Below are 27,890 nucleotides of genomic sequence, written 5' to 3' on the forward strand. Positions count from 1 at the left end.
AACAGATAAATAAAAATATAATAATAATAATGACAATGAAATCATATATAATGTAGAATAATTGCATTCTGTTATTGTGCACATCTCTCATGTTTGGAGGAATGTACACTGACACTTTAAAGTGCTTTTTATAATATGCGGTTTGGCTATGTGTAAAAGCTAATATAAAGTAATTTTAAATATTCTTTAAATTTCCCCTACCCTTTTCTGCATTGCCTTTCCATTGTCTATTCTTTTTACATACCAACATAGTCACATGTATCTCCTTTTTCAGAATGTACCTCCAGATCTCGCCATTTGCTGCTTTGTTCTGGAGCAGTCTCTTTCAGTCCGAGCCCTGCAGGAAATGCTGGCAAATACAGTGGAGATGGGAAATGAGGTATGGTTCATAATTTCCTTTGCCTGCCCTACAACCTTCATCATGTTTGCCTTCCATTTCTCTGTTGTCATGATTACTGTATCACCATATCCAAAATTTGCTTCACTGCTACATTCCTTTTATGAAGTTTTCATGGTTGTTTATTAAACTCATATTTTTGTATTACCAGGTTTCAGAAATGTTATGTCTTTCTTCTTCCTCCCATGTTTTTGTTTTTGTTTTTCTTTGTGTGTTGTTTGTAAGTTTCTAGGAAAGTTTACCTGATAGAATTTTTATTCATGATTGAAAAAATGCATCTGTTTTTGGCTTGTTATTTTTATTGTAAAAGAAAAGGAGTGATTAGTCAACAGACCTGATGCCACTGAATAAAGCCCTCTACAGACCAGGAATTCCCGAGTCTATTTTCATTGTATTCATGCACACTTCTGACCATTTAGAATGAATTTAAAGTAAACTTATCCTGTGGCCATGCAATTAAGAGCAATCTTTATTAACATAATTGGTAGCCCATACAATTAGTGTACACTTACCTTTACATTGCTCCCCTAATACTCTTGGAGGAATCTATACTAGATGGTTCCAGGTTGGGGTGCAGGTGACTTACTGCTCTTAGTCCAACCTCAGGGCAATGGTGTTCAGTGATGAGCTGCTCAGGTTTTTAGCACTACCTCCAAGGGGCAGGGACAGAATCCTCTGTCTTTGTAAGCTCCAAGTTTACTTGACTATGGCTAAGTTCAGACCTGAGGCAAAACCAGGCATTACCATCCAAGTTCTTTGCAGTTGGCAAATTTGGCAGCCGTTTGTCCACCTGCATTGCTGGGCTGGTTCATGAAGAACCAATGTTTGCTCATTACGCAGCCAGCAGAAATGAGTAGAACTTAACAGCTCCCTTCTGTGGGTGAGATGCTACCTGATGCGTCTCACCTGAGGCGTCAAGAAATGGTAACTGCTCTGCAACCTGGTCTTCATAGGCAAAGTTTTTCACAGACCTAACTCTCTTTGTTTCCTAGGGCCAAATAGCATAAAGGGGGAATAAAGTTAAGTATAAACAGCTGCGAGGCTGTCATCAAAAGAGTTGCTACATGGATGATATCTTTTTGGCCATGCTCTGCCCACACTGCACTTTATAGGAAAAACAACATTCAAAAATTTTTTATTTTTAATTTGAGAGTAGAAGGTTTTACAGCATCAAAAATAACTCCCTAGAACAAAGCCTTATAGAAAATATTTTTTTGCTAATTTTGTCTTTATTTGCTATGTTTATGATGTGAAATGTTTGTGTTCACGTTTATTATTAGTAACCACCACGTGGATCTCTAGGTTCTAGGATTCACCTTTTCTGTTGTTTAAAGAGATGAATAGGTGAAGCCTAAATTACTCACCCCAGAATGAATCAGAAAAGTGACTTGTCCCTATTTTAATTCCCTCGATCTCCTGCCCTAAATGGAGTTTCAGCTAGTAAGAGAGCCACAGAATGAAAAGCTAAGTCTGCTTTCAGTAAAAAACTTGAAATGATTTGTAAAGGCCTGAATAAAAACATTAAAAAAACACAAAATAAATATTTTTTAGAAACCTTTCCTAATCCAACAGGACTTGTTCTTGTAATGTTGAAGATGTTTTGCAGCTTTCCAAGCCCTTTCATCAGAACTGCTGAAGCTACAAACATTTTACCTTTACAAGAACAAGTCCAGATAAATGTGACTGACTGCTAATAGGTATCACTCAATCATCATTTTAGTTAGCAGTTTACACTTCACATTTCCACAGCAGGACACCAGAATATTGTGATAGAGAATGTCCACGTATACTCTGTACAGTCTGTTTTGTCCTTGTTTGGCTTAATGAGCGTAAGATATAAAATGTCCTGTCGTCAAGATTGTCTCAGAATTGTCAGATTCTATTTAGCTGCCTTGCTGAGCTGTTTGTGACTTAATCTTCTGTCTTTTGTTTTGGCTTCTTTTTCTTTTGGTCTTCATGCTAGGCGCCCAATTTGGATAAGTGGGTATGTTTTGTGGCCTTGCTATGATCCCTCTTGTAATTCCCTGTCCCTCCCTTTTATTTGCTGTCGGAACCTCATCACTCCCCACCCAAGACAGGGACTTTCCAAGTTGTAAACTTGGATTCTTTCTTCCTTTTTCCTCCATCTCTCCAGTGCTGTCCTGTCATCTGATGACCTTAGTTCCTGTAATACATTATATCCAGTCTGCTAACTCTGGGGCTCACAATGACACTAAAATTCATGATGGGGCAAATCCTTATGAGAGATTCTGTGACCAAGCTCCTCTTTTACACATTGATGAAATTCTTCTGCACTCAGATTTCAAATCAGCTGTCTTAAAATCACTCTAGAAATAGACCGGCCCCCATCCTGTGGTTCCTTCTGGAACTCTCAGATGTCCCTTCAATGCAAAGTTTATAGATAAATAGTTGTAAATAACCTCTACTAGTAACTGTATAGTGAAACGCAAAATATTTTTTTCCTTTAACCAAATATGGGTGAAAATATTTAGGCAAAGCATTTCTCTATTAGCTTCAGACTGTAAAGTAAATGTTATAGGTTAAGAATCTATCATCATATTATAGGGTGAAGGATCATCATCTATAATTTTGTTTCTATGTATTATGAATTAGGGCTACAGGTAACCTATTTAGCTTTAGTTTCTTTGTCAGAGCCTGACATTTAATGCAGAACCCAAACCCAAAGAAATTGTGACCAGACAGGTTCTTTATTGCAGAAAGGTCAGGTAATATCCCTTCTGCAATAAAATACAATTACAAATAAAATAACCTTACATGCCTGATTACATTTTTTTAATTGTATTTCACCCATCTTTTTCCTGGAGTTGGGTCTTTGGCCATCTTGGTTGGCTGGGCTGGGAACAGCAGCATGGGAATCCAGCATGTTCAGCTCAGCATTCTTTCACAGTTTAAGGAGCAATCAGGCAGGTAAGTATTTTTATTGCAGAAGGGGCATCACCTGTCCCTATCTGTAATGAATACCTGCCTAATTACTCTTAACTTTAGTTCCACTTTAATACATATCTAAAGCCAAAGCTTTCTTTTTTTGATTTTCAAAAGAGTAAGGGGGGCTTAAAACCAATGTCAATTTTTCATTGCCATATGTAACTAACTTGAAAGTTAGTTTCAGTTTCATTTGCTTTCTATTAGTTTATTTGAGTTGTCACCAAAACAAGAAAACAGTTAAAAGTTTTGCATTAACCCTCACTGTCATTACTGGGGAGTGATGACATTGGTGATCAAGACAATTTAGGAGACAGAAAGGCAGTTATATTGTATCCAGATTAATTTACCTTTAGTTCACCTAAGGTCTGATATTTTATCAACTTCATGACCATATACTACTAAAGTTAATTTGTACGTTACAGGCTACTTTTAATAGCAAGAAGGAGGGTTTTAATTAATAGTACTGAGCTACTTTTTAGCTGTTACAAGAAACAGTTATAATGTTGCTCATAAAAAGAAATCCCTCAATCTCTACCCATGCCTTTGACATCCTTTATCATTTCTCCTAAACTACCAAACTTTAAATCTGCCTTAAAGTGTAGGTATAGTCAAGATTTTTTTTAGTTTTTGAATAAAATATGGAAGTATTTAAACCCCTTTCAAGATTTTATTGATGTCCTCCTCATGCAATTTCACCTTCTTGTATAATGACTTGGTGACCACTGTTACTGGCAAAGTGATGAGAGCCATAATTTTACAGCTGTCACCAAAACAAAAAGATGAGGGCAACTCTTCATATTGGGACACCTCTTCCAAGGACAATTGTCTAAATCTCTTTCTGTTCTCTAGGACGGGTATCAAAGAGAAATCTCCCAAGAAGGCAACAAACAGAAAAATAATAATACTTTCCTACTCTGTTCAAAGCAAAAAAAAAAAATGTATCTTTAGCTTTTCTAGTGATAGGAGGTTTATTTTTTAGGTATTAGATACAGTACAAGTCCCTGTTTAGTGTGCAGCTGTTTAGTTATCTCCAGCTACAAAAATGATCCAAACCTCTTGTTAGCTGTATATAGATCTAGTGAGTGATGTGGTTCCAACAGTTGACTTTACCAACTTCATCTTTGCTGGTCTCCTTGTTTTGCAGCCCGTGTGTCAAATTCTTTACATTTATCCTCCTTGTTGATGTGACCTCTTACAAAAACTAGATGTTTTTTTTTTCCTCCGTTGACTCCTGTTTTATGATTCCTTCTCTTTCCTTCCTTCACCGCATGGTACATACCACACCTCCTTTCTAACAGGTGTTTACCGAGTTGCTGAAGATCTTGGAATTTCTAAATGTGGATTCCAGCTTGAGGGGGTTGGGGGATGTCTGGGTTGGGGTGGTAATAATGGATGAATATTTACGTTTTGTTATAGAAGTAAACAGCAAACTTCATTGTTCCAGGGATTTTACACTATGAACCTGGAGAAGATAGGCTATCATGGGTGATTCTGAGTGACCCAGCAAACCTTCCTTTTATTTTGCAAATGTTTTCAACCCTTGACAGGTTTGTGGGATTACCCAGGTTCTCCCATGATAGTCTATCTTCTCCTGTTTTGAAGAGCTTTAATAAATCAGGCTTGATGTATCTAACTGATACTTCACTGATAAGGTAGCTTGGCATCTAAGGATCCAAATTTTTAGATTCAAGAACTGTTCTCATTGTTCAAAGCAGTCAATCAGATTCTACCTTTCATGTGTTTTCTGTACATTTGAGAGAATATAGCATGCTACTAGTTATAGCTGGCAGCAAAACAGTTCTTTTCTTCATGTTGCCTCTCTTAAGGGAACAATGAGGACTGCTCAGTCTGTAGGTCTGCTTTGGGGTGGCCAAATGATATAACTAATTCACTGACAATGTGGCTTCAAACAGATCTATCCAATGTACTATATACTATCTGTGCTGTCCTATAAGTTATAACATGAAGCTATATTTACAATTTAACCAAGAAGTAATAAAGAGTGGCAGAATGGCTAAGAAACCTTTTCTGGAGAAAATACAGATACATAGGTCTATTTATAAAGCAGTGAATCCCCTGATACATTCCCTGGTGGGGAATCTTCTAGCGCCATGTGTTTCAATGACAGTAATTGATTCTCTACTAGGGAAATTTTCAGTGAATGTCAGATTCACTGCTGTATAAATAGACCCCTTAGACTTCTTCCAGTATTGGTCACCCTGCCAAATGCCTAAGCAATATCCCAGCAAGCATTATTAAGAGCACTTAACATAGCTTTGAGTATAGTTCAGCCCTAATAAAGCACAGGAAATGTAAAGTTGTTGGTGTTGATTTACTAAAAGAGCAAAGATTGTTTGTTTAGCAAAACAAACTATCACTGCAACAGATGTTTCACTTGGTTATTGAATGAGCTGAAGTTCTGCTGACATTAGCTATGAATCATGTGCAGCAAGAATCACATTTTTTGTAATTGGTGAATGTGGTATGAACTCACATTAAAGTCTATAACCTAGAGGTGCTTTTAAAAATAGTGAATCTGACATTTACTGAACCATTCCCTGGTGCAAAATCAATCACTACCATTGTAAAGGAGTGGTCCCGGAATATTCTCAACAAAATAATGTTTCCAGATTGTTCAAGATATCAGATTCACTGCTTTATAAACAAACCCTTAAGTGGGCAAAGTTAGTTCTCCCCACATTCACTGATCTAGCTGAATAATCCCTTGCAGAGTGATAATTCATCTTTCTAATATAACGGCCTGAACACCTTTACCTAGTAAATCAACCCCACTATGTTACTGCACTGATTAAAATTCACCTTACCTTTTAAATCTGTTTGTACCGTATGCATCCATTCCTTGAGTCAGGAAAAGCATTGCAGCATTCGAAAATGGACAAGTTCTTTAGCCTGTTATTGTCTGTGCCTATAACCAACCTCAGGGCTTGTGTTTGAGGGGTTTTAGTTCATGTCAGATGGCTTTTGTATTTCCATACAATTATATAAGGACCTGCTTAAAGTGCAAATCAGGAGGATGTCAATTGCAAGTCATCTGATCCTAAAAACCCTTCAAAGCCATCCACAAAACCACAAAGCCCATCAACACAGACCTTTAAGCCATTTTTGTTGCAATCTGACTCTAATTTCCTTTAGCTATACCATCCTAAATGTAGCACAATGGGCATAAATGATTGGATACAAATTGAACAACTGTTTGGTAAGCCCTTATACTACATAGTTTTGGTAAATTTAAAGGAGATTGTACCAATTTGTGTAGTCACTTTACAACATATATGGCCAGTCTTGGACCAGATCTTCACATGAAATTCCCGAACCCAACCCATGAGTGACTAATCTTAATTTTTCTGCCCCTAAACTTATTCTTTAACCTTCCAACTTGATCAGTTTTTTGTTTTGGTGCATGCTTACAAAATATTGAAAGATATAATATTCCTAAAGTATTGTTTACAGAAATAAATCAAGCATATTGTTACCCGATTATGTTACAGATGCTTGGATTGGTCGCATGATGGTCAAAATTTGGTTGTTTGTGGACAATTTTGGTTGTTCCAGCTGCACATGCATCTTGCGACACTCCACCAATTTTGAACTGAAAGGGGTATAATCGGCATAGCTCCATTATATCTGAAATACAGAGAACATTCTATACAATTGTCTACAGGTTTTTATTGTTAACAAGGCAAAACACACAGGGCAATGCAGGGAGGAAATCTTTACCATTCAAAATGTCTTTTGTTTTAATTATTGTTTTTTGTTCCTCATTGGACATGCAGTCTTCTCAAGGTGGAGGGCATCGAACTCTACTGTACGGTCATGCAATTCTTCTGAGACATTGCCACAGCGATATGGTAGGAACTGATTATTATGCCTAGTAATATTTCTGGTCATTCCTGTCTTTTATGTCATCAGCCTGATTCACAAAGTTTAAACAATGTCTTCACTATAAATAGTTGACTAGACCACATAGCAATGGTTAGCCATACTCAATGGAGATCACAACTTTGTGGAGTAGAACAGTAGAACTGAAAATTCAGACAACCATGTCAGCTATCAATGGAAGGGGGCAAAAAATGTTCAGGCAGGGTCAGAACATTGGCAGTTGATTGAGGATAGCACTTAGGCACATGGGAAATGGAAATGAAGATCACAGAAAAATTCGGAGGAACAAACAAAACTAGAAAATGCACTAGGAAAGGAACCAGAATACAAATTGATATAATACAAAACACAGGAATAAAGACTGGTGCTACAGAAAAGTTTATACATAAAAATTTGCACTAGCTTTTATATTGGGGAAGAAGTGCTTATGTAATTTCAAAGATTAGGGCAGATGCCCAGGGTGGGAGATGCATGATGCTGGATATTAGAAAAAATCTAGACACTGATGTAGGCTGAACCCACACAACACATTGGTAGTTGAATGCTCATACAGGCACAGGTCACAAGATTGAAACATTTGTCTGATAAGATAAATAAGGTTTGGTTTCTTTGCTAATAAAGTATATTTAATATTTTTGGGCATTTTTATTGACACAAGTTGTGATTTATATGTAATGCCTTGCTCCTTCCATCCCCAGTATCTGTGTTGCCTTACAACATCCCGGTCTTTGACTGATAAGTTGGCATTTGATGTTGGCTTACAAGAAGATGCTACAGGTAAGGCTTTACCCTTATCAGAACAAGTGTCCATGCTGTGGACTGCTTTCCAGCATCTAATGCCATGTGTATGTACAAAAATAGTATTAAGATGTTGTCTTTTAATGTTTTAGCAGCACAATTTGTGTACAAGTATCTCCAGTTTTGGCTACAACTGTGTTTTTAAAACATGCTTGTGTTTCAAATTTTGCAAATTTGTTTTCTCTCTGGTAATAATACAAAAATGTACTTGCTAGTAGAAGTGTTAGAGAGCCCTTCACCAGACGATTTGTTGCAACAGGTTTTCTTTGAGATTATACAGGTAGTCCCTGAGTTAAGAACATTTGACATACGGACGACTCCTAGATATGAACATGCCTTCCCTGCTTGCTCGTGTGCAGGATGGAGTCTGGGGGGGGGGGTGGTTGGGGTAGTTTGCATGACTTGATGCAAAGCACAGCTTGCTCCAGAAGTTAATGAATGTCTAGGCTCCATAACGCTTTTTTCTTTTTTTGCTTTGTGAATAACTCACAGTGAGGATTTTATACAGTAACTGACACCACGCTGCCTAATAATATGTTGAGACAAACATCTGTCCTAAGTGCATTTCTTAAAATAATGTACTTGTTCCGATTAATATACAAATGCAACTTAGGAACAAACTTACCGTCCCTATCTCCTATGTAACCCAGAGACTACCTGTATGTGGATTTAACATATTTCAGGTATGCAGTTGCAATCTATAATATTCCCTTGCAATTTTTCCATAACTGTCCCATAAAAGGTTGTAAAGGAAGGTCAGAGAAGAAGAGCAGGACCTGGAACCCCAGCTTCTCATCCCTCTCATTGTTTTATTTTTTTTTATAACATACATTTCCCTTTTAAAATGTGCTAATTGTTTCTTGTTCTTGACCATTGTTTCTTAACCAGGATTCCATGGAACCCTAGGGTTCCTCTGGAGGTTGCTAGGCATTCCCTGAGCCATGAGTTATTTGGATCTTTCAGGTCACACCAAAAATTTTTTGGCCATCTGCATGGGTTGCATTCTTCACACTGGGCAGCAATGTAGGAGGCATTTTTCTTTGCTGTAAGTAATTATAGCAAAGGTTCCTCCAAGTTAAAAAGGTTGAGAAAGGCTGAAACAGATCTTGAAAATTGAAAATGAAGGCATCCCTACTGGTTCAGAAGGTGACCTGTGCAGATTTCTTTTTTCCCATTACTGCTCAGGTGTAATCTAGTTAGTGGGTGGTGCTGTCACATGACCCTCTAAAGCCGTACCCCAAAGGGAAGATGCATTCCCACCCAAAGCACGCTTCCCTGATCTTTGTCACTGAATTTGAGGTCAGTTCTACTAATTTTGTGTCTCCAAATGAGCAGGAGAGGCCTGCTGGTGGACCATCCATCCAGCATCCAAGCAGAGATCGGAAGGAGAGAAGGTCCGAATAGGTGATGATCTGATCCTGGTCAGTGTATCCTCTGAGAGATACCTGGTAAGTTCTAAGTGCTAGTTCACGGACTCCTTTCATCAGTCCTGTCATGATTTCTCATTTTTTAATTTGCTGTTTTAATTGTCCCCTCCAGCATCTTTCCACTGCTAGTGGGGATCTTCAGGTTGATGCCTCATTCATGCAGACCCTCTGGAACATGAATCCAATTACCTCCGGCTGTGAAATAGCTGAAGGTAGGGCCCTCCATAATCTGTTATAAAATTCCCGAAACAAGTTGAAAAAGGACTAATGGATAAAGTTATTAACAGTTGAGCAACATAATGTAAAACAGTTAAGGCAACATCACAGCAGTAACAATCAGACCGAGTTTTTGCAGAAAATACTTTTTTGTGATGGAAACAAACCCTTTCTAACTTATAATAATAGCATTAAAAAATCCAGCTAATCGGCCAGAGCTTAGGTTAAAAACAGGTTTTTGTTTCATACGTTTTTTAAATACACATGAAGCCACAAAATCTACATTTATATAGCAATATAAACTTTGGGAACAGGCTAAGTAATAACCCTTATCCTCCTTACAGGTAAGCCAACACACTAGAAGCCCAGGTTTGCTCAAGGTATGCCTTATGAGGAGCCTGGATGTAGAGATCCATCCTAGAATTTTTTTGCTCACTTTATCCAAAGCTTGCTCATCCACATGGAAACTCAAGGCAGGAGCCTGGGACTTAGGGAATGTGCTTTGGGCCATGCCACAACTTTCATACTCTTGCAATAACCATGAATATTAGTGGCACAATTGGTTGCTGTGTACTTCCCCATGACTTCAAAATAAATGGATGGTCTTGTTGATAATGCAAATAGGAAAATGTCTTTTGTACCAAAGGCTATGTACAAACATCAGATGATTCTCAGCCGATACGAGCTGCAGAGCTCATCTCAGATGAGAATCTGACATGTAGTCATCCGACATTGTTTATGGATCTATCCTGGCAGGTCCATAAATGACAGCTGATAATTGGAAGTGAAGGGAGGATATTGCAGCGGGGTGCCCCTCACTCTTTCTCCCCCCTATACTCTCCATTGAGCAGAACAGCGCTGTATTTAGAGCACTCATTCATCTTTCACTCGTTTGTCATTGGAAACATTCATCAATGATCGTTTCCAATGACAAAAATCTAGCAGGTGTACATAGCATTATGCAATCCTTATCAATGACATATGAATAGATGGGGGATGGAGTCCAAGCCACAAAGAAGCTACCTTTCATAGGGCCCAGTTCTGACTTATTCCATCCAAAACAATTGAGATGGGCTTAATATTTTAGTTTTTTCCGCTTCTATGTGTCTGCAGAGACTATGATATGATCCTTTTTATTAGAAAGTTTGTCTTTTTTTTTTAACTTTGATAGAGGGTTGTTATTTTGTCAATTTAAATGCTTAGCACTGTGTACTTTTATAGCTAATACTTATTTATTTCCTCAGGATATGTAACTGGGGGAGACGTCCTCCGATTATTCCATGGCCATATGGATGAATGTTTGACCATTTCTTCCACTGACCAAGGAGAGGAGCAGCGAAGGTTAGTCATACACCGTCTGTGATAGGAAGCAGATTTAGTCTGAATTGGAGGTAACCATGATTTTTTTGTCCTATTCTGCTGTCCTTAGAATTCCCCATTATGAAGGAGGGGCTGTTTGCTCTCATGCACGCTCATTGTGGAGGCTGGAACCCTTGAGAATTAGGTAATTGTAATTATTTCGTTTCTACAGTGTAAGCTCATTTTAACTTCAGTTGGTCAGGAATCTAGGAACTACAAAAAAAATAACAGCTGCATGAACCTTTTGCAAATATTGGTTAGCAATATGTTCTCAGTCTCCTAGGATTGCCTGGGTTTCAGAGTTCTACAGGATTTTCTTTGAGGAGTAGCCACTGTTATACACCTGTTTTGAAAAGTATTATATAACCTCTGTTCTATCTTCAAAATTATTTTAAACCAATTTACATCTAATTATAATCTATCAATTTCTGTTGTGTTGTATGGCTGACAGCATAGGGAGGACACTACTTTATGCAGTAGTATTATCAATGCACTAACCCTACCTGCTGTTGGAACCACTAGTAAACCCTTAAGGGCTAATTTAAACATTGATATTGTGGAAATGCACTTAATTTACAGGTGACACAGTAGCTCAGTGCCCAGCACGCTTCCGTTACTAGGGTCCCTAGTACAAATTTAGGCCAGGACTCTAAGTGCATGAAGTGTGTATACTTTCTCCCTGTTTGCATGAGTTCCCTATAACATCCCATAAAAAAATGTTGGTAGGGTTTATTAGCTCCCCCAAGGAATTGATCTTAGATAATGGTAATGATAGAAGATTGCAAGCCTCTCTGAGGGACATTTAGGGACATGGCACACACAATGTGCATTATTGTGACGCATGGTATTGCACATGCATAAGCACACTGCAAACAAGTAAAGTTTCTATAACATGGGTGCTTATTAAAGTTCTCCTGATTTGTATTGACCTGGAAATTTTGGATGTTCATACCCACCTTTTTGTATTCCAGCTCCATGTTTAGTTTCCCATAAAATTAAGAAATATTTTATTAAATATACATAATAAAATGCTACAGAATCCCTGAGATTTTTGAGAAATTGTGACCAGCTTTAGCAGTTTAGATTTTGTTAAACACATTTTAAATCAGTCTCGTTTTCACTTACAGCTGGAGTGGGAGCCACATGAGATGGGGACAGCCGTTCCGTGTGCGCCATGTGACTACAGGCCGATATTTGGCTCGTGAAGAAGAGAAGGGCTTGGTGCTGCTTGACCCTGAAAAAGCCAACACGAAAGCCACTGCTTTCTGCTTCAGGGTTTCAAAGGTAACGGACAGTTTTAAGCTTTCCAAATATGCTATATTTTAAAAGTATAAGTAGTAATTTAATAGTGCTGGATAGCATGTAAGAACAAACTTACAACTATAACACTTTAAAACATTACGCATTTCCTTTACAGTCACTTGATAGCTAATTTGCAGTCTAGGGCTTGACAACGTATAAAAAGCTGTTTCTTTGCACAAATGCTTTTCTATACCTGGCTGAGAAAGCACTTTTGAAAATATAAAATGGGAAAGTTCCAGTTATTTTATTTCTTTTTCATCCGTGATTGGTCATTGTAAGCAACAGATCCTTTCCTCTAGAAGGGGATAAGCCTTATTGGGGATAGTAATTGGCTCTGATTGCTCATGATTTCTATATTATACTTTTTATACTTTTTTTTTTTTATTTTGCCTGCTGAACTTAGAGGTAACAAAAGATGGAGACCTTCCCTCTTACTTTGCATATATTACTTACCCAAGTTTGTTCTCCACAATGTGACTAGTTTCCTTAGGTCAGTGATGCTCAACCCTTATTAAGCTTGTGAATGAAAACATTAACTTTTTTGGAACCCAGAGCCTCAATTTTCAGATCATTGGCTACATAGAAAGATCCAAGAAGCAAATACCTGTCTGTTCCTGTTTTGGTTTCTAGAAAACTACTAACTTTGGACCCCTCTTTAAAAAAAAAAAAAAACTTTTCTTTTTGTTCATGACAACAGAGTTTTACTTCAAGCAACCTTTCATTTGTCATTCTTTAAAAAAACTGCAAAATGGGAAATATATACATCTATTTTAAGCTCTGACCCTCGCAATAAATGTCATATGTCACATATGATACATATGTTCGTCGCCAGGCGTAGTGTCTGAAAATTGAGACCAGGGCTTAACTTTCAGCTTTTACTAAGGACACATTCAGGCTTTATTTTATGGTAATTCATGTTAACAATGTAAAGTATCAAAATGCTCATCACCACACCTGCCCTACTATGGTGCATTGTGGTGACATTCGTTGTGAATGACAATCAAACACATTGTTCAGTAGGGTGCATTTTGGTGGAAAAGAGTTTGTTTTTAGGTTCAATTCTGTATGTTGGTAGCCTTTTCTTGAAAAACATTGGTTGACATTATACAACACTTATTAAAGTGTAACCCAACTAACTCCCTGAGTGTGAACCACCCCAAGAATCAATTGTTGCATTTCTATTTGAATGGTGCCATTGTATCACATCTGTCATAACTTTTTTTCTTTTACACTATTATAGGAAAAGTTAGATGTTGCTCCTAAGAGGGACGTGGAAGGAATGGGACCTGCTGAGATCAAATATGGCGAGTCGATGTGCTTCGTCCAACACGTGCAAAGTGGTCTCTGGCTTACATACGCTGCTGCAGATTCCAAAGTTGTTCGACTAGGGCCTTTAAAGCGCAAGGTGTGTATAAAAAGAATGAAGTTTAAAAATTCTTTTATAGAAGTGGGATGCCTGTTATTCCAAGCCTTCAATACTTAAATTACTTACCTAAGACATAGATGTAGATCAAGTATTGTGAGTTTACTTTTTTATGTTTTTTTTAAATGAAAACCTGACAGACCATTAGCATTTCAAAAAGTAGGTCAATATTGGCTTCTGACATTGTTCTCTCAGTACATATTTACTTTATATAGGATAGCATAACAGATGGGGATTCTCAATATTTGTTTTTATTTTATGTTAATTTTTTTCTAGGCCATTTTGCATCAAGAAGGCCATATGGATGACGCATTGTCCTTGTCACGCTCCCAAAGAGAAGAGTCCCAAGCAGCCAGAATGATATACAGTACAGCTGGCCTTTTCAACCTGTTCATTAAGTAAGTCAAATAGGGGATTCATTGCTACTGTACTGAAGGAGCACTAATGGGGGAATGACTCATTAGGGAATTGATCTTGGTGGTGATAAAATCTCATCATGCCAGCCTAATATATTGTATTTTCTCACTTTATGATATTTATTTGCCATTATCCAGGGGTCTGGACACCTTAACTGGAAAGAACAAGCCTTCAAAACCCATCCTTCTACCTATCGACATGGTCATTCTAACCCTACAAGATTTGATTGGCTATTTCCAGCACCCAGAAGAGGAGCTGCAACACGAGGAGAAGCAGACCAAGCTACGGTCCCTTAAAAACCGGCAGAATCTCTTCCAGGAAGAGGTAAGTGTTCCCCAAAGGTTTTTACATCATAAACCTTCACAATTATGTATATCTACAATCTTCTGCATTCATATCAAAACAAGACTTGATGATTTTTTGTTTAATCCACAAATGCATTCACTAATCATGGTTACCTAATGACTTTTTTTTTCTTTATTCCTCAAGGGAATAATTTCACTTGTCTTGGACTGCATAGACCGACTGAATGTATATAGCACAGCTGCACACTTTGCTGAGTTTGCTGGGGAAGAAGCATCTGAGTCCTGGAAGGAGATTGTGAATTTGCTATATGAATTACTTGGTATGTGCCATAACCGATAGAAGTCATCTGCTGCCTAAGGGAAGATCAAATTCTAAATGTTCTAAATTTTAGGTGTACATCTTGCTTAGGGGAGTGGAATAACATGGAAAAGTCTTTCATTCTCTTTAAGCCCCTGTGCAATTCAGCATCACATCCCCTCCACTCCTTATTGCTGCTATAATAGCCTCTCGTCTTCTGAAAAGGCTTTTTGAAATATGCTTTTGGAGGGTATATCTTGAAATTCATACTCATGTTGGCATAAGAGCATTTCAGTAAGGTCTTTTATTAATTGTGGACAAGAAAACCTTGATCACTGTTGGCTTTAATTTTATCTCAATTGTTTTCAATAGAGCTGAACTCTCTGTGCATCTTGAGTTTCCCCACCCCAAACTTGTCAAGCCATTTATTTGTGAACCTGGCTTTTCTACACTAAAACTCAGTAATTTGAAAGGCTGCCTACTTACTTTTAGTTTTTCATGTCACCTTCCAAATGACCAGTGTCAGGTTTTGAGACTGAAAAAAATTAATTATAAAAAAACAAATCTACATGTCTTTTGACATATAGCCATGGAGTGGACCCTGGAGTCCATCCATTAAGATGTTATCCTCAACCATGCCACTGGTTGGCACACACATGTGGTGACATTCTTGTTTTCTTTTTTTTTTTTTTTTTTTTTTTTTTTTTATAAAAGGAGGAATAAACAGTGCCTATTCACTTTTTTTTTTTTGAAAATGTCTATAACATTGCTCACATCTAGCAATCGAAAATGCTTGTTCGACCTCCTAGGGAACCACACAGTACTTAAACCTTGATTGTGCCAGACAGTATTTTCCTACTAGCATGAACAAATTATATAAACAAATGTTATGTCTGATCAGTTTGCATTGTGCTTTTTATTATTCAGCGGCCCTGATAAGGGGAAATCGATCTAATTGTGCTTTGTTCTGCAACAACTTGGACTGGGTCGTCAGCAAACTTGATCGGCTAGAAGCTTCTTCAGGTAAGGAATAAAGACTTGCCAAGTATCACATTATCTCTAACGCAAAACTGCTGTTTTTGACCTGGTATCCAAGATTCCTTATTAAGAGCAGAGGAACAGATGTATGTATTTGATTGGCTGGTTCCTATCAACACAACGGCACATGCTGCCATTTTCCTTTGCTTAACTGGCTGTCATAGGAAGTACAAATAGCTACAACATTAAGTTTTGCTTTCCTATGCATATCCAAGTAATACAGATGACAATTTTTATTCAAAAATAAATTAAAATAAGTTGATGTGTCTGAGTAAATCCTTTAGATCTATTACATATAAGGTTTCTGTGTTTGTGACTATCATTCTTTCTCCTTTTTTTCTGTTACAGGGATTTTGGAGGTTTTGTACTGTGTACTAATTGAAAGTCCTGAAGTACTTAATATTATAAAGGAAAATCACATCAAGTCCATAATTTCTTTGCTTGATAAACATGGACGGAATCACAAGGTAACTGTAAATTTTGATTTTCTTTGTACCTGGCCTTTGTCTTTGTCTATAGATGGAGGAGCCAAAGAAGAATCTTTACTTAGTATGCTTGTTGGCTACACATACAGTTAGGTCCATAAAAATTTAGACAGAGGCAACTTTTTTCTAATTTTGGTTCTGTACATTACCACAATTAATTTTAAATGAAACAACTCAGATGCAGTAACTGCAGACTTTCAGTTTTAATTCAGTGGGTTGAACAAAAAGATTGCATAAAAATGTGAGGAACTAAAGCCTTTTTTTACACAATCACTTCATTTCAGGGGCTCAAAGGTAATTGGACAAATTAAAAAGCTGAAAATAAAATGTTCATTTCTAATACTTGGTTGAAACCCTTTGCTGGCAATGACAGACTGTAGTCTTGAACTCATGGACATCACCAGATGCTGGGTTTCCTCCTTTTTAATGCTCTGCTAGGCCTTTACTGCAGCGGCTTTCAGTTGCTGTTTGTTTGTGGGCCATTCTGTCCGAAGTTTAGTCTTCAACAAGTGAAATGCATGCTCAATTGGGTTCAGATCAGGTGACTGACTTAGCCATTCATGAATATTACACTTCTTTGCTTTAATAAACTCCTGGGTTGCTTTGGCTGTATGTTTTGGGTCATTGTCCATCTGTATTATGAAACGCTTCCCAGTCAATGTGACTGCATTTAGCTGGATTTGAGCCGACAGTATGTCTCTGAACACCTCAGAATTCATTCGGCTGCTTCTGTCCTGTGTCACATCATGGATAAACTAGTGTCCCAGTGCCACTGGCAGCCATGCACGCCCAAGCCATCACACTGCCTCCGCCATGTTTTACAGATCATGTGCTATGCTTTGGATCATGAGCTGTTTCACGCCTTCTACATACTTTTTTCTTGCCATCATTCTGGTAAAGGTTGATCTTGTTTTCATCTATCCAAAGAATGTTTGTTTTTTCCAGAACTGTGCTGGCTTTTTTGAGGCTTATGAGTGGCTTGCACCTTGCAGTGCACCCTCTGTATTTACTTTCATGCAGTCTTCTTTTTATGGTAGACTTGGATATCGATACGCCTACTTCCTGGAGAGTATTGTTCACTTGGTTGGCTGTTGTGAAGGGGTTTCTTTTCACCATGGAAATGTTGTCTTCCGTGGACGTCCAGGTCTTTTGGCGTTGCTGAGTTCACCAGTGCTTTGTTTCTTTCTCATGATGTACCAAACTGTAGATTTTGCCACTCCTAATATTGTAGCAATTTCTCGGATGGGTTTTTCCTGTTTTTGCAGCTTAAGGATGCCTACTTTCACCTGCATGGAGAGCTCCTTTCACCGCATGTTGTTTGTTCATAGCAAAATCTTCCACATGCAAGCACACCCCCCTCAAATCAACTCCAGGCTCTTTATCTGCTTAATTAATAATGACTTACCGAAGAAATTTCCCACACCAGCCCATGAAGCCTTTGAGTCAATTGTCCAATTACTTTTGAGCCCCTGAAATGAAGTAATTGTGTAAAAAAGGCTGCAGTTCAACTGCATCTGAGTTGTTTCATTTAAAATTTATTGTGATATTTTACAGAACCAAAATTAGAAAAAAGTTGCCTCTGTCCAAATATTTATGGACCTAACTGTATATTCCCCCAACCAATATCAAATGTGTGGAGGACATGATCCTAAAAAAGGTTGTGGACCTACCAGTCCTGCAACTGTTGAAAAGGTTACTAAAAACACATAGGTTATACCTTGAGTACCTACATACTGCTTTTTGTACATGATAATACATATTAATAATTGGCCTGGGCCAGGTAAAATCAAAAAACCGTCTTAATTTATCACTGCTCTACGTACACCTAAATAAGTGGTGGACAAATTCCCCAAATAGCTATGTTGTTTAAGAATAATTAAAGTCCCTCATTTGGTAAAAGTAGGGTTTTAACATCCACTTGTGAAACCGAACAGGAAAGAACATGGAAGTGAGATCAGCCAGCGAACACTCTCCTCGCTTTAACCCCAAATGGCAAGAAATGGGAGAATCAATATGTATATTTTAGTGACATTCAGGAGTATTCTGAAGGTGATTGGTGACCTGCACTTGAATTTTAGAAAATAGTACCATAGTTAGGAAAAGCAAAATTCATAAAGGCCTTTCTCATGTTCCCTAAAATTGAACAATATCCAGGTCTATGGGATAGCTGCAATAAAGTCTCTAAGTTTAAGGATCTTGAGAACTTCAAGATCCTCAAACTTAATCTCAAGAGAATTTAATGGCTGTTGTATGTTTATTTTTGTTCTGTATATCAACAGACAATTTCTTTTTAATTCATCACAGGTTCTGGATGTCCTCTGCTCTCTCTGTGTATGCAACGGGGTAGCTGTAAGATCCAATCAGAATCTTATTACGGAGAACCTGCTACCACGAAGAGATCTCCTTCTCCAGACCAGAATGGTGAACTATGTCACTAGGTGATTGGCCTTCTCTGGCCCTATTTATTTTCTTCTGCTTTATTTACCAAACAAATTACTACTTTCTGAGCAATCTTCATAAGACACAGTTGTCATATATTATACATTTACATAGCATAGTCATCTTTCCCATTTTTTTTCTTGTGATATAAACTTTTCCATATTTTGATTTCTTGTTTTGGCCACCTCTGGTAATTTTTAGCAAAGTTCAGAACCATAGGTGATAGGAGGTGTAGGGGATATTGAAAGGGGACAGAAGGCTCTTAATAGTTTCAAAAGCATGAAACAATATTTCCTTTGTTTTATTAAAAACTTTATACAGTCCAGCAAACAAATAACAATTGCATAAACCCTCATGAAACATGTTGGTCTTTTCAGTTGTGCTTGAGGCTATATATTGCCTAAATAGAGTTCTGGTTAAAAAAAAAAGAGCTAGAATGGATGTTATGTCAAAGAGGGGTCCTAATTTTGTAGGCATGGGTCATGTGTGTGTCTACTTAAAGAAGACTTTTGGCTAAACTATGGGCATTCAGACCTTTATTTATTCCTAACAAGCAGTTACTGAACTTTAAATCAAGACTGACCTGTATCTTCAAACACTTTGGGGCTTTTCTTTCCCAAGATTTATTGCAGAAGCACAGAAGTCATTCAAGTACCGTATTTTTCCGACCATAAGATGCACCAGTTTTTAGAGAAGGGAAATAAGGAAAAAAAAGATTCTGAAACAAGTAGTGTCCTAAAATATTTTATGTGCATTAAAAACCAACATCACAGTCATAAACACATGTAATCAACCCTGTAAAGTAAACAGCAGCATTTAAAACCATTATTAACAAATAAAGTCAGCAAAAGACAAAATTACTGTAAAACACAATAACGAGAGACTTCAGTAATAAAATAGAATAAAGTTGAAGATTTACGGTAAAGGTTCTGCTCGTTTTATGAGAACGCCCAGTAATCAAGCACGGCATCCAACGGAGGGTGGAGTTTAACCGGGCACGGAGGAATGATTGGGGGAGTGGCCGCCGAATTCTTACGGGCACGGAGTCTGCAGCCGGCAAGGAGTGAGGGTTACGGGTTACGGTATGCTCAACGCAGTGGAGCAGTTACCGTACACCGCACCTGGGCTGACATGGAGGCATGGCTGCAGCGGGGGCATGGAGGCTGATGAATCACAGAGCGGGGCAGACACTCTGGGCACGGAGGAATGGACAGTGGCTGCAGCAAGCACAGAGAAACCACACAGAGCCGGGTAAGTAAGAAACTTTTTTTTTAACAGCATATGTGTAGGCTATATTTGGACCATAAGACGCAGGGACTTTTTTCCCCCACTTCTGGTGGTCCGAAAAATACGGTAATTTTCTCAGTAATTCAGCTCATCCTGTTCCCCATCCTTCCAGCACAATCTTCATTCTGAATCCACATTTGAGAATGAACTGTTCCACTATGCAGGCAACTACAGAGGTCTCCTTTTAAAAATATGAAAAATACCTGAATTTCTACAGTCTAGCCACACAATTAAAATGTTATCCTTTAGTAGTAAGAAATTTGATAAATAAAGTATCTTTGAAATGCATCAAGCTAGTGTGTAAACCATTTCAGAAGGGACAGGTTCTCTCTTTAGTAATTATTCTCAAGTTCTTATGTAATTTACCTCTGGAAAATAATACATTTATAGTATTACCTATCTAATAATGCTTCTTTTTTTCTAGCATGAGACCTAATGTCTTCCTGGGCACATGTGAAGGTTCCACCCAGTTCAAGAAGTGGTATTTTGAGGTGATTGTAGATCAAGTGGAACCCTTTGTAACTGCTGATACTACTCACCTTCGAGTTGGTTGGGCACTGACTGAGGGCTACAGTCCTTACCCTGGTGCAGGTGAAGGCTGGGGAGCCAATGGAGTCGGTGATGATTTGTACTCCTTTGCTTTTGATGGTCTCCATTTGTGGTCAGGTAAGTCTAAGATAACATATCGGTAAATGAGACATTGGTTTATCTCTGGTCAATATGTCATACTAAAGGCTGCTGACCTTAAGGCTGCTTTTTCAAAACTTGGCTTGGTGTATGCAAAGTTCATATACAGGGCCATTTGAGCTGCAGGTCCTCATAAGAGAATAAATTATCATTGCCTATGTCCGTGTATCATACATTTAATCAATTTTTTCCTATGTATATTCCATAACAGGTCGGGTTTGCAGGACTGTAGCCTCCCACAACCAGCACTTGTTAACAGCTGATGATGTGATCAGCTGTTGCCTGGATTTGACTGTACCAAGCATTTCATTCCGCTTTAATGGGCATCCGGTTCAGGGCATGTTTGAAAACTTTAATTTGGATGGGCTGTTCTTTCCAGTTGCAAGCTTCTCAGCTGGAGTCAAGTAAGCAACATTTAAAAGTGTTCTAACATTTTTAGCCCCTTGTTGACATTGCTGCCTTTCTAATGGTTGTCTTCTTGTCCATACCCTTTAGAATTCGCTTCCTCCTCGGAGGTCGCCATGGAGATTTCAAGTTTCTCCCACCCCCGGGTTACGCGCCAGTCTATGAAGCATTACTGCCCCGAGATCGGATGAGGGTAGAGCCAATCAAAGAATACAAACATGACGTGGGAGAAATACGCAATCTCCTGGGGCCCACTAAATCCCTCTCCCACACCTCATTTGTCCCCTGCCCTGTGGACACTGTACAGGTAAGTTGAAGACTTATGGAAAAATATGTTGTTGGCATAATAGAAAATAAAAAAACATTCATGGTAAAGCAAAAAACAAAAAAATGTATCTTTGATGTAGCTTAGTCCTCTCTCTCATGACAAGTGGAAAGGGGGATAAAGTCAGCTTACCTCTGCAGCCAGCTCCCACCAAACCGTCTCAGTACCCCTTGAATAACCACACAGACACCTGTCTTTTTGGGTATAACTGGCCATAGCAGCAGTTTATTAAAAAGTAAAAAAACATTATTTAAACTTTTTTTCTTTTAATCCAAAAAAACAATATCAAACAAACCAAGTACATTCGCTGTTTACAGGTTTCTAAAAACAGATTTTGAAGGTCCATGACAGTACCGCTGCGTTCCTATCTGTTACCTGGATATTCCTGCCCACCACAATGGGCCCCCAGCCGCTACCACACTGGCTCAGGGACCTCACTGCAACCCAGTGTTCCATGAGGCCCAACAATACCGGAACTCCATACCCATACCTACTATCGTGGACCCCCAAAAACCGCCCAGCTGCCCTGACCATCACAATGAACCCCAAAGCCTCTTAAAGGGAGGGTGGGTGGGCGGGCAACTTTGCCCTCCTGCTTCACAAAGAATTACTGACCTCTGCCCTCCCACCTGTGTTCTTTTTTATCACTGGCCCCTATCTCTCCTAATCTTACTCCACCCATCACCCCATGAAGGGTCATGTGGCCCTTCACCTATTTCTTTTGTTCTTTGCTCCGGGCCATGTTTTTTGGTATGAGAAGACTACATGGACTTTCTGTCTTGATTTCCATCCAACGATTATAAAAAGGGGTTTGTTTAAGGTAAATTAAATTAAATTAGTTCGTCCCTGCCATCCATGTAGGAATCTCTTTAACAATCTTTGTTCATAAAAAGATTTCTTTTTGAGAGTATTGTGTTTTGACACCTTTACCAATTAGTATATGTTATCTTATTCAATGCTATCACAAACTACTGTTTATAGATGGGTTTATACATTAAGTGGTGCCAAAAAAAAAACTTTCTCCTGAATAACCATTTTTTTCAATGCCAAAATGTGTTGAGAAATATAAAAACAAACAAACATATTTTTCATTTGCACTGAACCACCTATGTCATACAGTAGAATCATTTACATGTTTGATAATTTTGCCATTTTCAACAATATCACCCAATCAATTTTAGGAATATATTCAAATTGTCCAGTATTTTCAATATGTTTTGCACCTTTATGTTAATTTAATAAGTTAATTTTAAAACTTTGTGCGTGAATAAAAATGTATGTTTTTTTAACTATAGTATTGTTTGCCAAATTCAAAGTCCCACACCTGATGGTGGCTTTTCAGATTTGCAAGACTTTTTAGTCTGATTCTTCAAGATATGAGAATATGCAATCATTCATTCAGAGTTGAGGAACACCTGATGATCAAATAAACGAAATTAGATTTCAGATACTTTTGCGTTTGAGAAACTCATGCAGGAACCCGACTTCTCTCTGAATTCTTCAAAGAGGACAAGAAGAGTTTCTCCTGGTCTCTTGATTTTTATGTTTTAATGACCTTAAAACTGTTAGTCATCCAATTAGAAAAGTTTTCAATGTTTTGACAGCTAATGTGCATATAGGAATCATAAAACATCCCCTCAAAATAAATATATTTTGGATGTATCTACATATTTACAAAATCTTCAACATGAAATTGTGATTAAGTCTTTGAAAGTAAAAGGCATTCTACTTCTCCACCCAAATATTTTGTAAAGGTTTCTCCTGGTATTTAGTTATACCTGGTTTGCTTATGCTTAGAATTTTAGGGAACAAAAGAAAAATATATTGAAATGAAAAAAAATTTAGTTCTGTTTAGGAAGTTTAACATGGTTCTCACATGTAGTTTTCTTTTCCTCTCGCTATAGATTGTCCTTCCCCCTCACCTGGAACGAATTCGTGAAAAGTTGGCAGAGAACATACATGAACTGTGGGCTCTTACAAGAATTGAACAAGGATGGACTTATGGGCCTGTATGTATTCTACTAAATGTTTTCTCTTCTTAAACTGAAAACCCAAATTTGCTAGAAAAAATGTAACTTGCAGAGTTATTGCAAAAATAGTCAAAAATAGCCTCATTAGTGTACATGTTAACAATTTAGGTTTAATAAGTAGAATTCATATCTTCCAGTATTAAACTGTCTTGGACTAGCACAGGTTCTAAAATGAGAAAACGAATAAAGAGAGTAATGGATGAATATTTTATATACTGTCTGACTCTTCTTTCTTTCCATGCTTAGCACTAGATGGCAGCTGAACTCCACTGCGGAATTACAGTCTGGTGGCCTTTAGCAAAGTCTCCGCTATCATACAATATTTATAATTATTTGTTACATTAACAATATACAACACATTGACAAAACATCTTATTCCGTCTATCTCGTACATGCAACATATTACATCAACATTTGCTTCTTCTACAGATCCGGGATGACAACAAGCGCCTGCAGCCATGCCTTCTCGATTTCCATAGTTTGCCCGAACCAGAGCGAAACTACAACCTGCTGATGTCTGGAGAGACCTTGAAGTGTGTGCACAGTAGACAATGACTTCTTGTTTAAAAATTATAAATCCGTGGCTGTCATTATGATCCAGTTCCTTAACTACTACTTGAAACAAGAGTGTAGAATAGGAACATTGTTTTCACTCTGGCTTTCCTGAATTGCATGCTTGCGGGCCTATGTCTCAGAAAGTAACGAGGCCAGAAATAGGCACACAGACCATCTATTATTATTATTATTATTATTAATAATAATAATAATATATTACAGTATTTACAGTATATAGCACCAACATATTATGCAATGCTGTAAAAAGTCCATAGTCATGTCACTAGCTGTCCCTCCATGGGCTCACAATCTAATGTCCCTACCAGAGTCATATGTCAGTATTACAGTCTAAAGTCAATTCTGGGGGAAGCCATAGACTTTTGCATGCATATAACAATATTTAGGCTACTGAAAGAGAAGAGAAGTGTTCATTTGGAGCTGGTGCATCCAGACCACATACGGGGGAGTAAAGTATATGTCAAACAAAGTAATTACAAAAAAATATGCAGTACTCATATGCAATACATGTATATTGTTTTTTTATTGTGCAATGACAATAACATTCATTATCACCTGTCTGTAATTCACTTAGCTCCTAAGTCCTGTTGTGAATTGAAAACCATACACCATATATTTTGTTGAATTGCTTAGATGCATAGATAGTAATAGCCCCCTCCCATAACACACATCCCTAATGAAGAGAGTGTATTTCTCCAAGATGCGAATAATTAACCTAATTCAGGTATGTCTGCTTTTTATGCCTTCCCTACATCCTGTGCTCTGTCCTTTCTGCAGGACACTCCTAGCTCTGGGTTGCCATGTTGGAATGGCAGATGAGAAAGCTGAAGAAAATCTGAAAAAAATAAAACTTCCCAAGACGTAAGTATCAGATAACTGCCTCAGACCATTGCTGTTGTTACTTGCCTTTTCGACATTTTGTATGCAGAAATATCAAAGTAAAAATGAGTATTGGGTTAGATATAACATGTAACCCATTTTTTTTCTTTTACTATAAAGGTACATGATGTCCAATGGATATAAACCAGCACCCCTTGACCTTTCCCATGTCAAGTTGACACCAGCTCAGAACACCTTGGTGGACAGACTAGCAGAGAATGGGCACAATGTATGGGCTAGAGACAGAGTACAGCAAGGATGGACATACAGCATAATACAGGTACGTTGCTACTGTGGAGGATAAAGTGCAGTGACATGTAAAGTAATACTTGCCAGATACATTCAAGTATGGATATCCAAGTATTTTAATTTTGTTAACACACAGTAAATTAAGCCCCCACTAACCTCATTAGCTACAGCCACTGTGGACCAATTAATCCCCCAAATTTACAGCAGAAGCACTGAAATCATTAAGGTAATTTTACATATAACTATGATGCAGTTGGGTTGCAAAAACAGTAGTAGTTGAAAGGTTAAATTATTATGTGTTGGCAGGAGCTTGGAGAGTGGGATTGCCTCTCTAAACAAGCAATAGTCTGGGACCAATGGTCTGATGTGCTCCCCCGTACACTGCTCTAATCAACAATCCTTTATCTCCATGAACAGCGTTATGGATTGGAGTAGTGTGTGGGGGATCAGACTATTGGGGACATTGACCACTGCTTGTGCTTGAAAGCAGCATTTGACTTTCCAGATTTCTGCCTACACAGGTTTTTTTTTTCTACCCCCTCTCCCCCCCCCCAAAAAAAAATTCAAATCCATTAAAAGTGCAGCATATTACTGGTCTTGCAACCTAACTGCATTACAGTAATACATATAAAGGCTTTTTTTTAGCTCTAACAATTACTTCCCTAATTCATTACAATTTTTTCCCCCAAGTACTGGGTGTAGTGATATATAATTTTGAGGTTATTACATTTTTTTAACTGTATGCAGGACATCAAGAACAAGCGGAACCCACGTCTTGTGCCATATAGTCTTCTGGATGAGAAGACCAAGAAGACCAATAGAGACAGCTTTTGTGAAGCCGTGCGTACCCTCATTGGATATGGATACAACATTGAGCCTCCTGACCAGGAAAGCTGTAAGTACGAGGGGATTTAAGTCTCATGTGACACCACAAAGCATGTTGTTCTAGTAAAGCATTTTATAAATTTAGAGGCATATTTGAGTTCTGCACAGTTACTGGTCAAAGTGAGCCACAATGGTATTTTGTTCTAAAGCAAGTAGGAAGCAGAGCTCCATAGAAAGTCCTTCTGATACTGTTGCTGCTGTACACACCTAAAAATGTTATATGCACCTACAAATCTTTGGTGCGGTTCTTACTCCGTAGCTGCATTCAATAAAATGAATAACTTCTGAGTCTATTGATTCTATAACTAGCTTTAAACAAATCATTTTTTCTTGTAACAGAAACACTAAGAGCTTCTATAGCCTCCACAAATCACTGCATTAAAATTGCTTGTGTGACACTGCTTTAAGTAAAATTAGTTACCAGGAATGTATAGCACTTTTTTTCCTTATGCTCAGAAGTTAAAAATGAAATGCTTACAACTTTTTCTGCCCTTTGAATATGAAATGTTGCTAATGATCATTATGTAGTCATTTATTCAACCACCAGATGGAGCTTTAGGCTCATTTTCATATTTCCCTCTGGATTACTTGTTTTTGTTGTAAAAAGCCATTGGTATAAGCAAAAAAGAAAAAATATGATAGTTTACCCAAAAAACATTATAGTTTACATTATTTACATGCTTACCACTGGAAAATTGTTTTTACATATTTTAGTAATGAGTTTGGATTTAATGTTCACCCTCTCTCATACTACTGTAGGTTTCATTTCAATTTAGAGAGTTTACAAAAATTAAAATTCTGTTGTCCTATTTTGAAAATATTGATTTAAATTTATTTTATTTTTAAAATTGTTTGAGTTTGTGAATTAAAGTTAAGAATGATAAATACTTTTATAATAATGGTAATTTCTGTCCTCTCCTTCTTTTACAGCCGCTCAGGGTGGTGCCACCAAGCCAAGAGCTGAGAGAATGCGCATATTCCGGGCTGAGAAGTCATATGCAGTCAAATCAGGGAAGTGGTACTTTGAGTTTGAAGCTGTCACCACAGGAGAGATGAGAGTTGGATGGGCTCGTCCTGAAGTTCGACCAGATGTAGAACTTGGAGCAGATGAACTAGCTTATGTGTTTAATGGCCACAGGGTGAGTAATGACACAGAATTCATATGACATCCAGAAGGGACCCCTTGTCCAGAAACATTAAATTTCAAACACTTTGGGAAGACTGATCTTGTGCATCTATAGTCATACCTTATCTGTTTCCAATTTTTTACAGGGTCAACGCTGGCACATTGGAAGTGAACCATTCGGACGTAATTGGCAACCTGGTGATGTGGTTGGTTGTATGATTGACCTGACTGAAATGAATATCATGTTCACCCTGAATGGGGAGATGCTCATCAGTGATTCTGGCTCTGATGTGGCTTTTAAGGATATAGAAATTGGGGAAGGTGAGTGAAGGTTCTTAGATTCATGGAATCTGTTCTTCATATATAAAATACTAAATGAAAGGTGTATCAGTCTTTCACCCCAAAAATGGCCATTGCCTAGGATAGCAAAGATTAGGCTACCTCTAAATATCCAGGTAAATAGCTTAATAATACATTGGTTAAATGCTAATAATTTAAATGTAATTTTTAAATAATTTGTCTAATCAGTTTTGTGATTACCCACCCGACCATTAAACCCGACCTTGTTTCGGGTTTAAAAATTTTGCTTAAATCGATAAACCTGAACTTTGTCGGGTGGTTAAATCCCATCACTTACCTGGTCCCTGCTGTGATGATCCGTTCTGTTCCAGCGTCGATCTCTAAAAAAAAAAGA

At 37.9% G+C, this 27,890-nt stretch overlaps 1 protein-coding gene across 5 annotated transcripts in view; it reads left to right on the forward strand.

Moving 5' to 3' along the window:
• Window positions 1–27,890, forward strand: part of RYR1 (ryanodine receptor 1) — a 125,277-nt gene that overhangs the window by 24,950 nt on the left and 72,437 nt on the right. For all 5 annotated transcript variants that reach the window (XM_072429323.1, XM_072429326.1, XM_072429327.1 and 2 more), the window contains exons 3-27: window positions 275–379; window positions 7,138–7,212; window positions 7,942–8,020; window positions 9,377–9,489; window positions 9,581–9,680; window positions 10,929–11,025; window positions 11,114–11,188; window positions 12,171–12,327; window positions 13,586–13,750; window positions 14,045–14,166; window positions 14,323–14,509; window positions 14,675–14,810; window positions 15,716–15,811; window positions 16,175–16,293; window positions 18,616–18,749; window positions 20,462–20,703; window positions 20,936–21,128; window positions 21,220–21,436; window positions 23,359–23,463; window positions 23,914–24,017; window positions 24,835–24,918; window positions 25,057–25,216; window positions 25,933–26,080; window positions 27,001–27,209; window positions 27,343–27,517. In XM_072429323.1, the coding sequence (XP_072285424.1) occupies window positions 275–379; window positions 7,138–7,212; window positions 7,942–8,020; window positions 9,377–9,489; window positions 9,581–9,680; window positions 10,929–11,025; window positions 11,114–11,188; window positions 12,171–12,327; window positions 13,586–13,750; window positions 14,045–14,166; window positions 14,323–14,509; window positions 14,675–14,810; window positions 15,716–15,811; window positions 16,175–16,293; window positions 18,616–18,749; window positions 20,462–20,703; window positions 20,936–21,128; window positions 21,220–21,436; window positions 23,359–23,463; window positions 23,914–24,017; window positions 24,835–24,918; window positions 25,057–25,216; window positions 25,933–26,080; window positions 27,001–27,209; window positions 27,343–27,517 (3,397 nt within the window). The remainder of the gene's footprint in view (window positions 1–274; window positions 380–7,137; window positions 7,213–7,941; window positions 8,021–9,376; window positions 9,490–9,580; window positions 9,681–10,928; window positions 11,026–11,113; window positions 11,189–12,170; window positions 12,328–13,585; window positions 13,751–14,044; window positions 14,167–14,322; window positions 14,510–14,674; window positions 14,811–15,715; window positions 15,812–16,174; window positions 16,294–18,615; window positions 18,750–20,461; window positions 20,704–20,935; window positions 21,129–21,219; window positions 21,437–23,358; window positions 23,464–23,913; window positions 24,018–24,834; window positions 24,919–25,056; window positions 25,217–25,932; window positions 26,081–27,000; window positions 27,210–27,342; window positions 27,518–27,890) is intronic.

The sequence above is a fragment of the Pyxicephalus adspersus genome, chromosome Z (genome assembly GCF_032062135.1).
Source record: "Pyxicephalus adspersus chromosome Z, UCB_Pads_2.0, whole genome shotgun sequence".
In the NCBI taxonomy this organism is placed as follows: domain Eukaryota; kingdom Metazoa; phylum Chordata; class Amphibia; order Anura; family Pyxicephalidae; genus Pyxicephalus; species Pyxicephalus adspersus.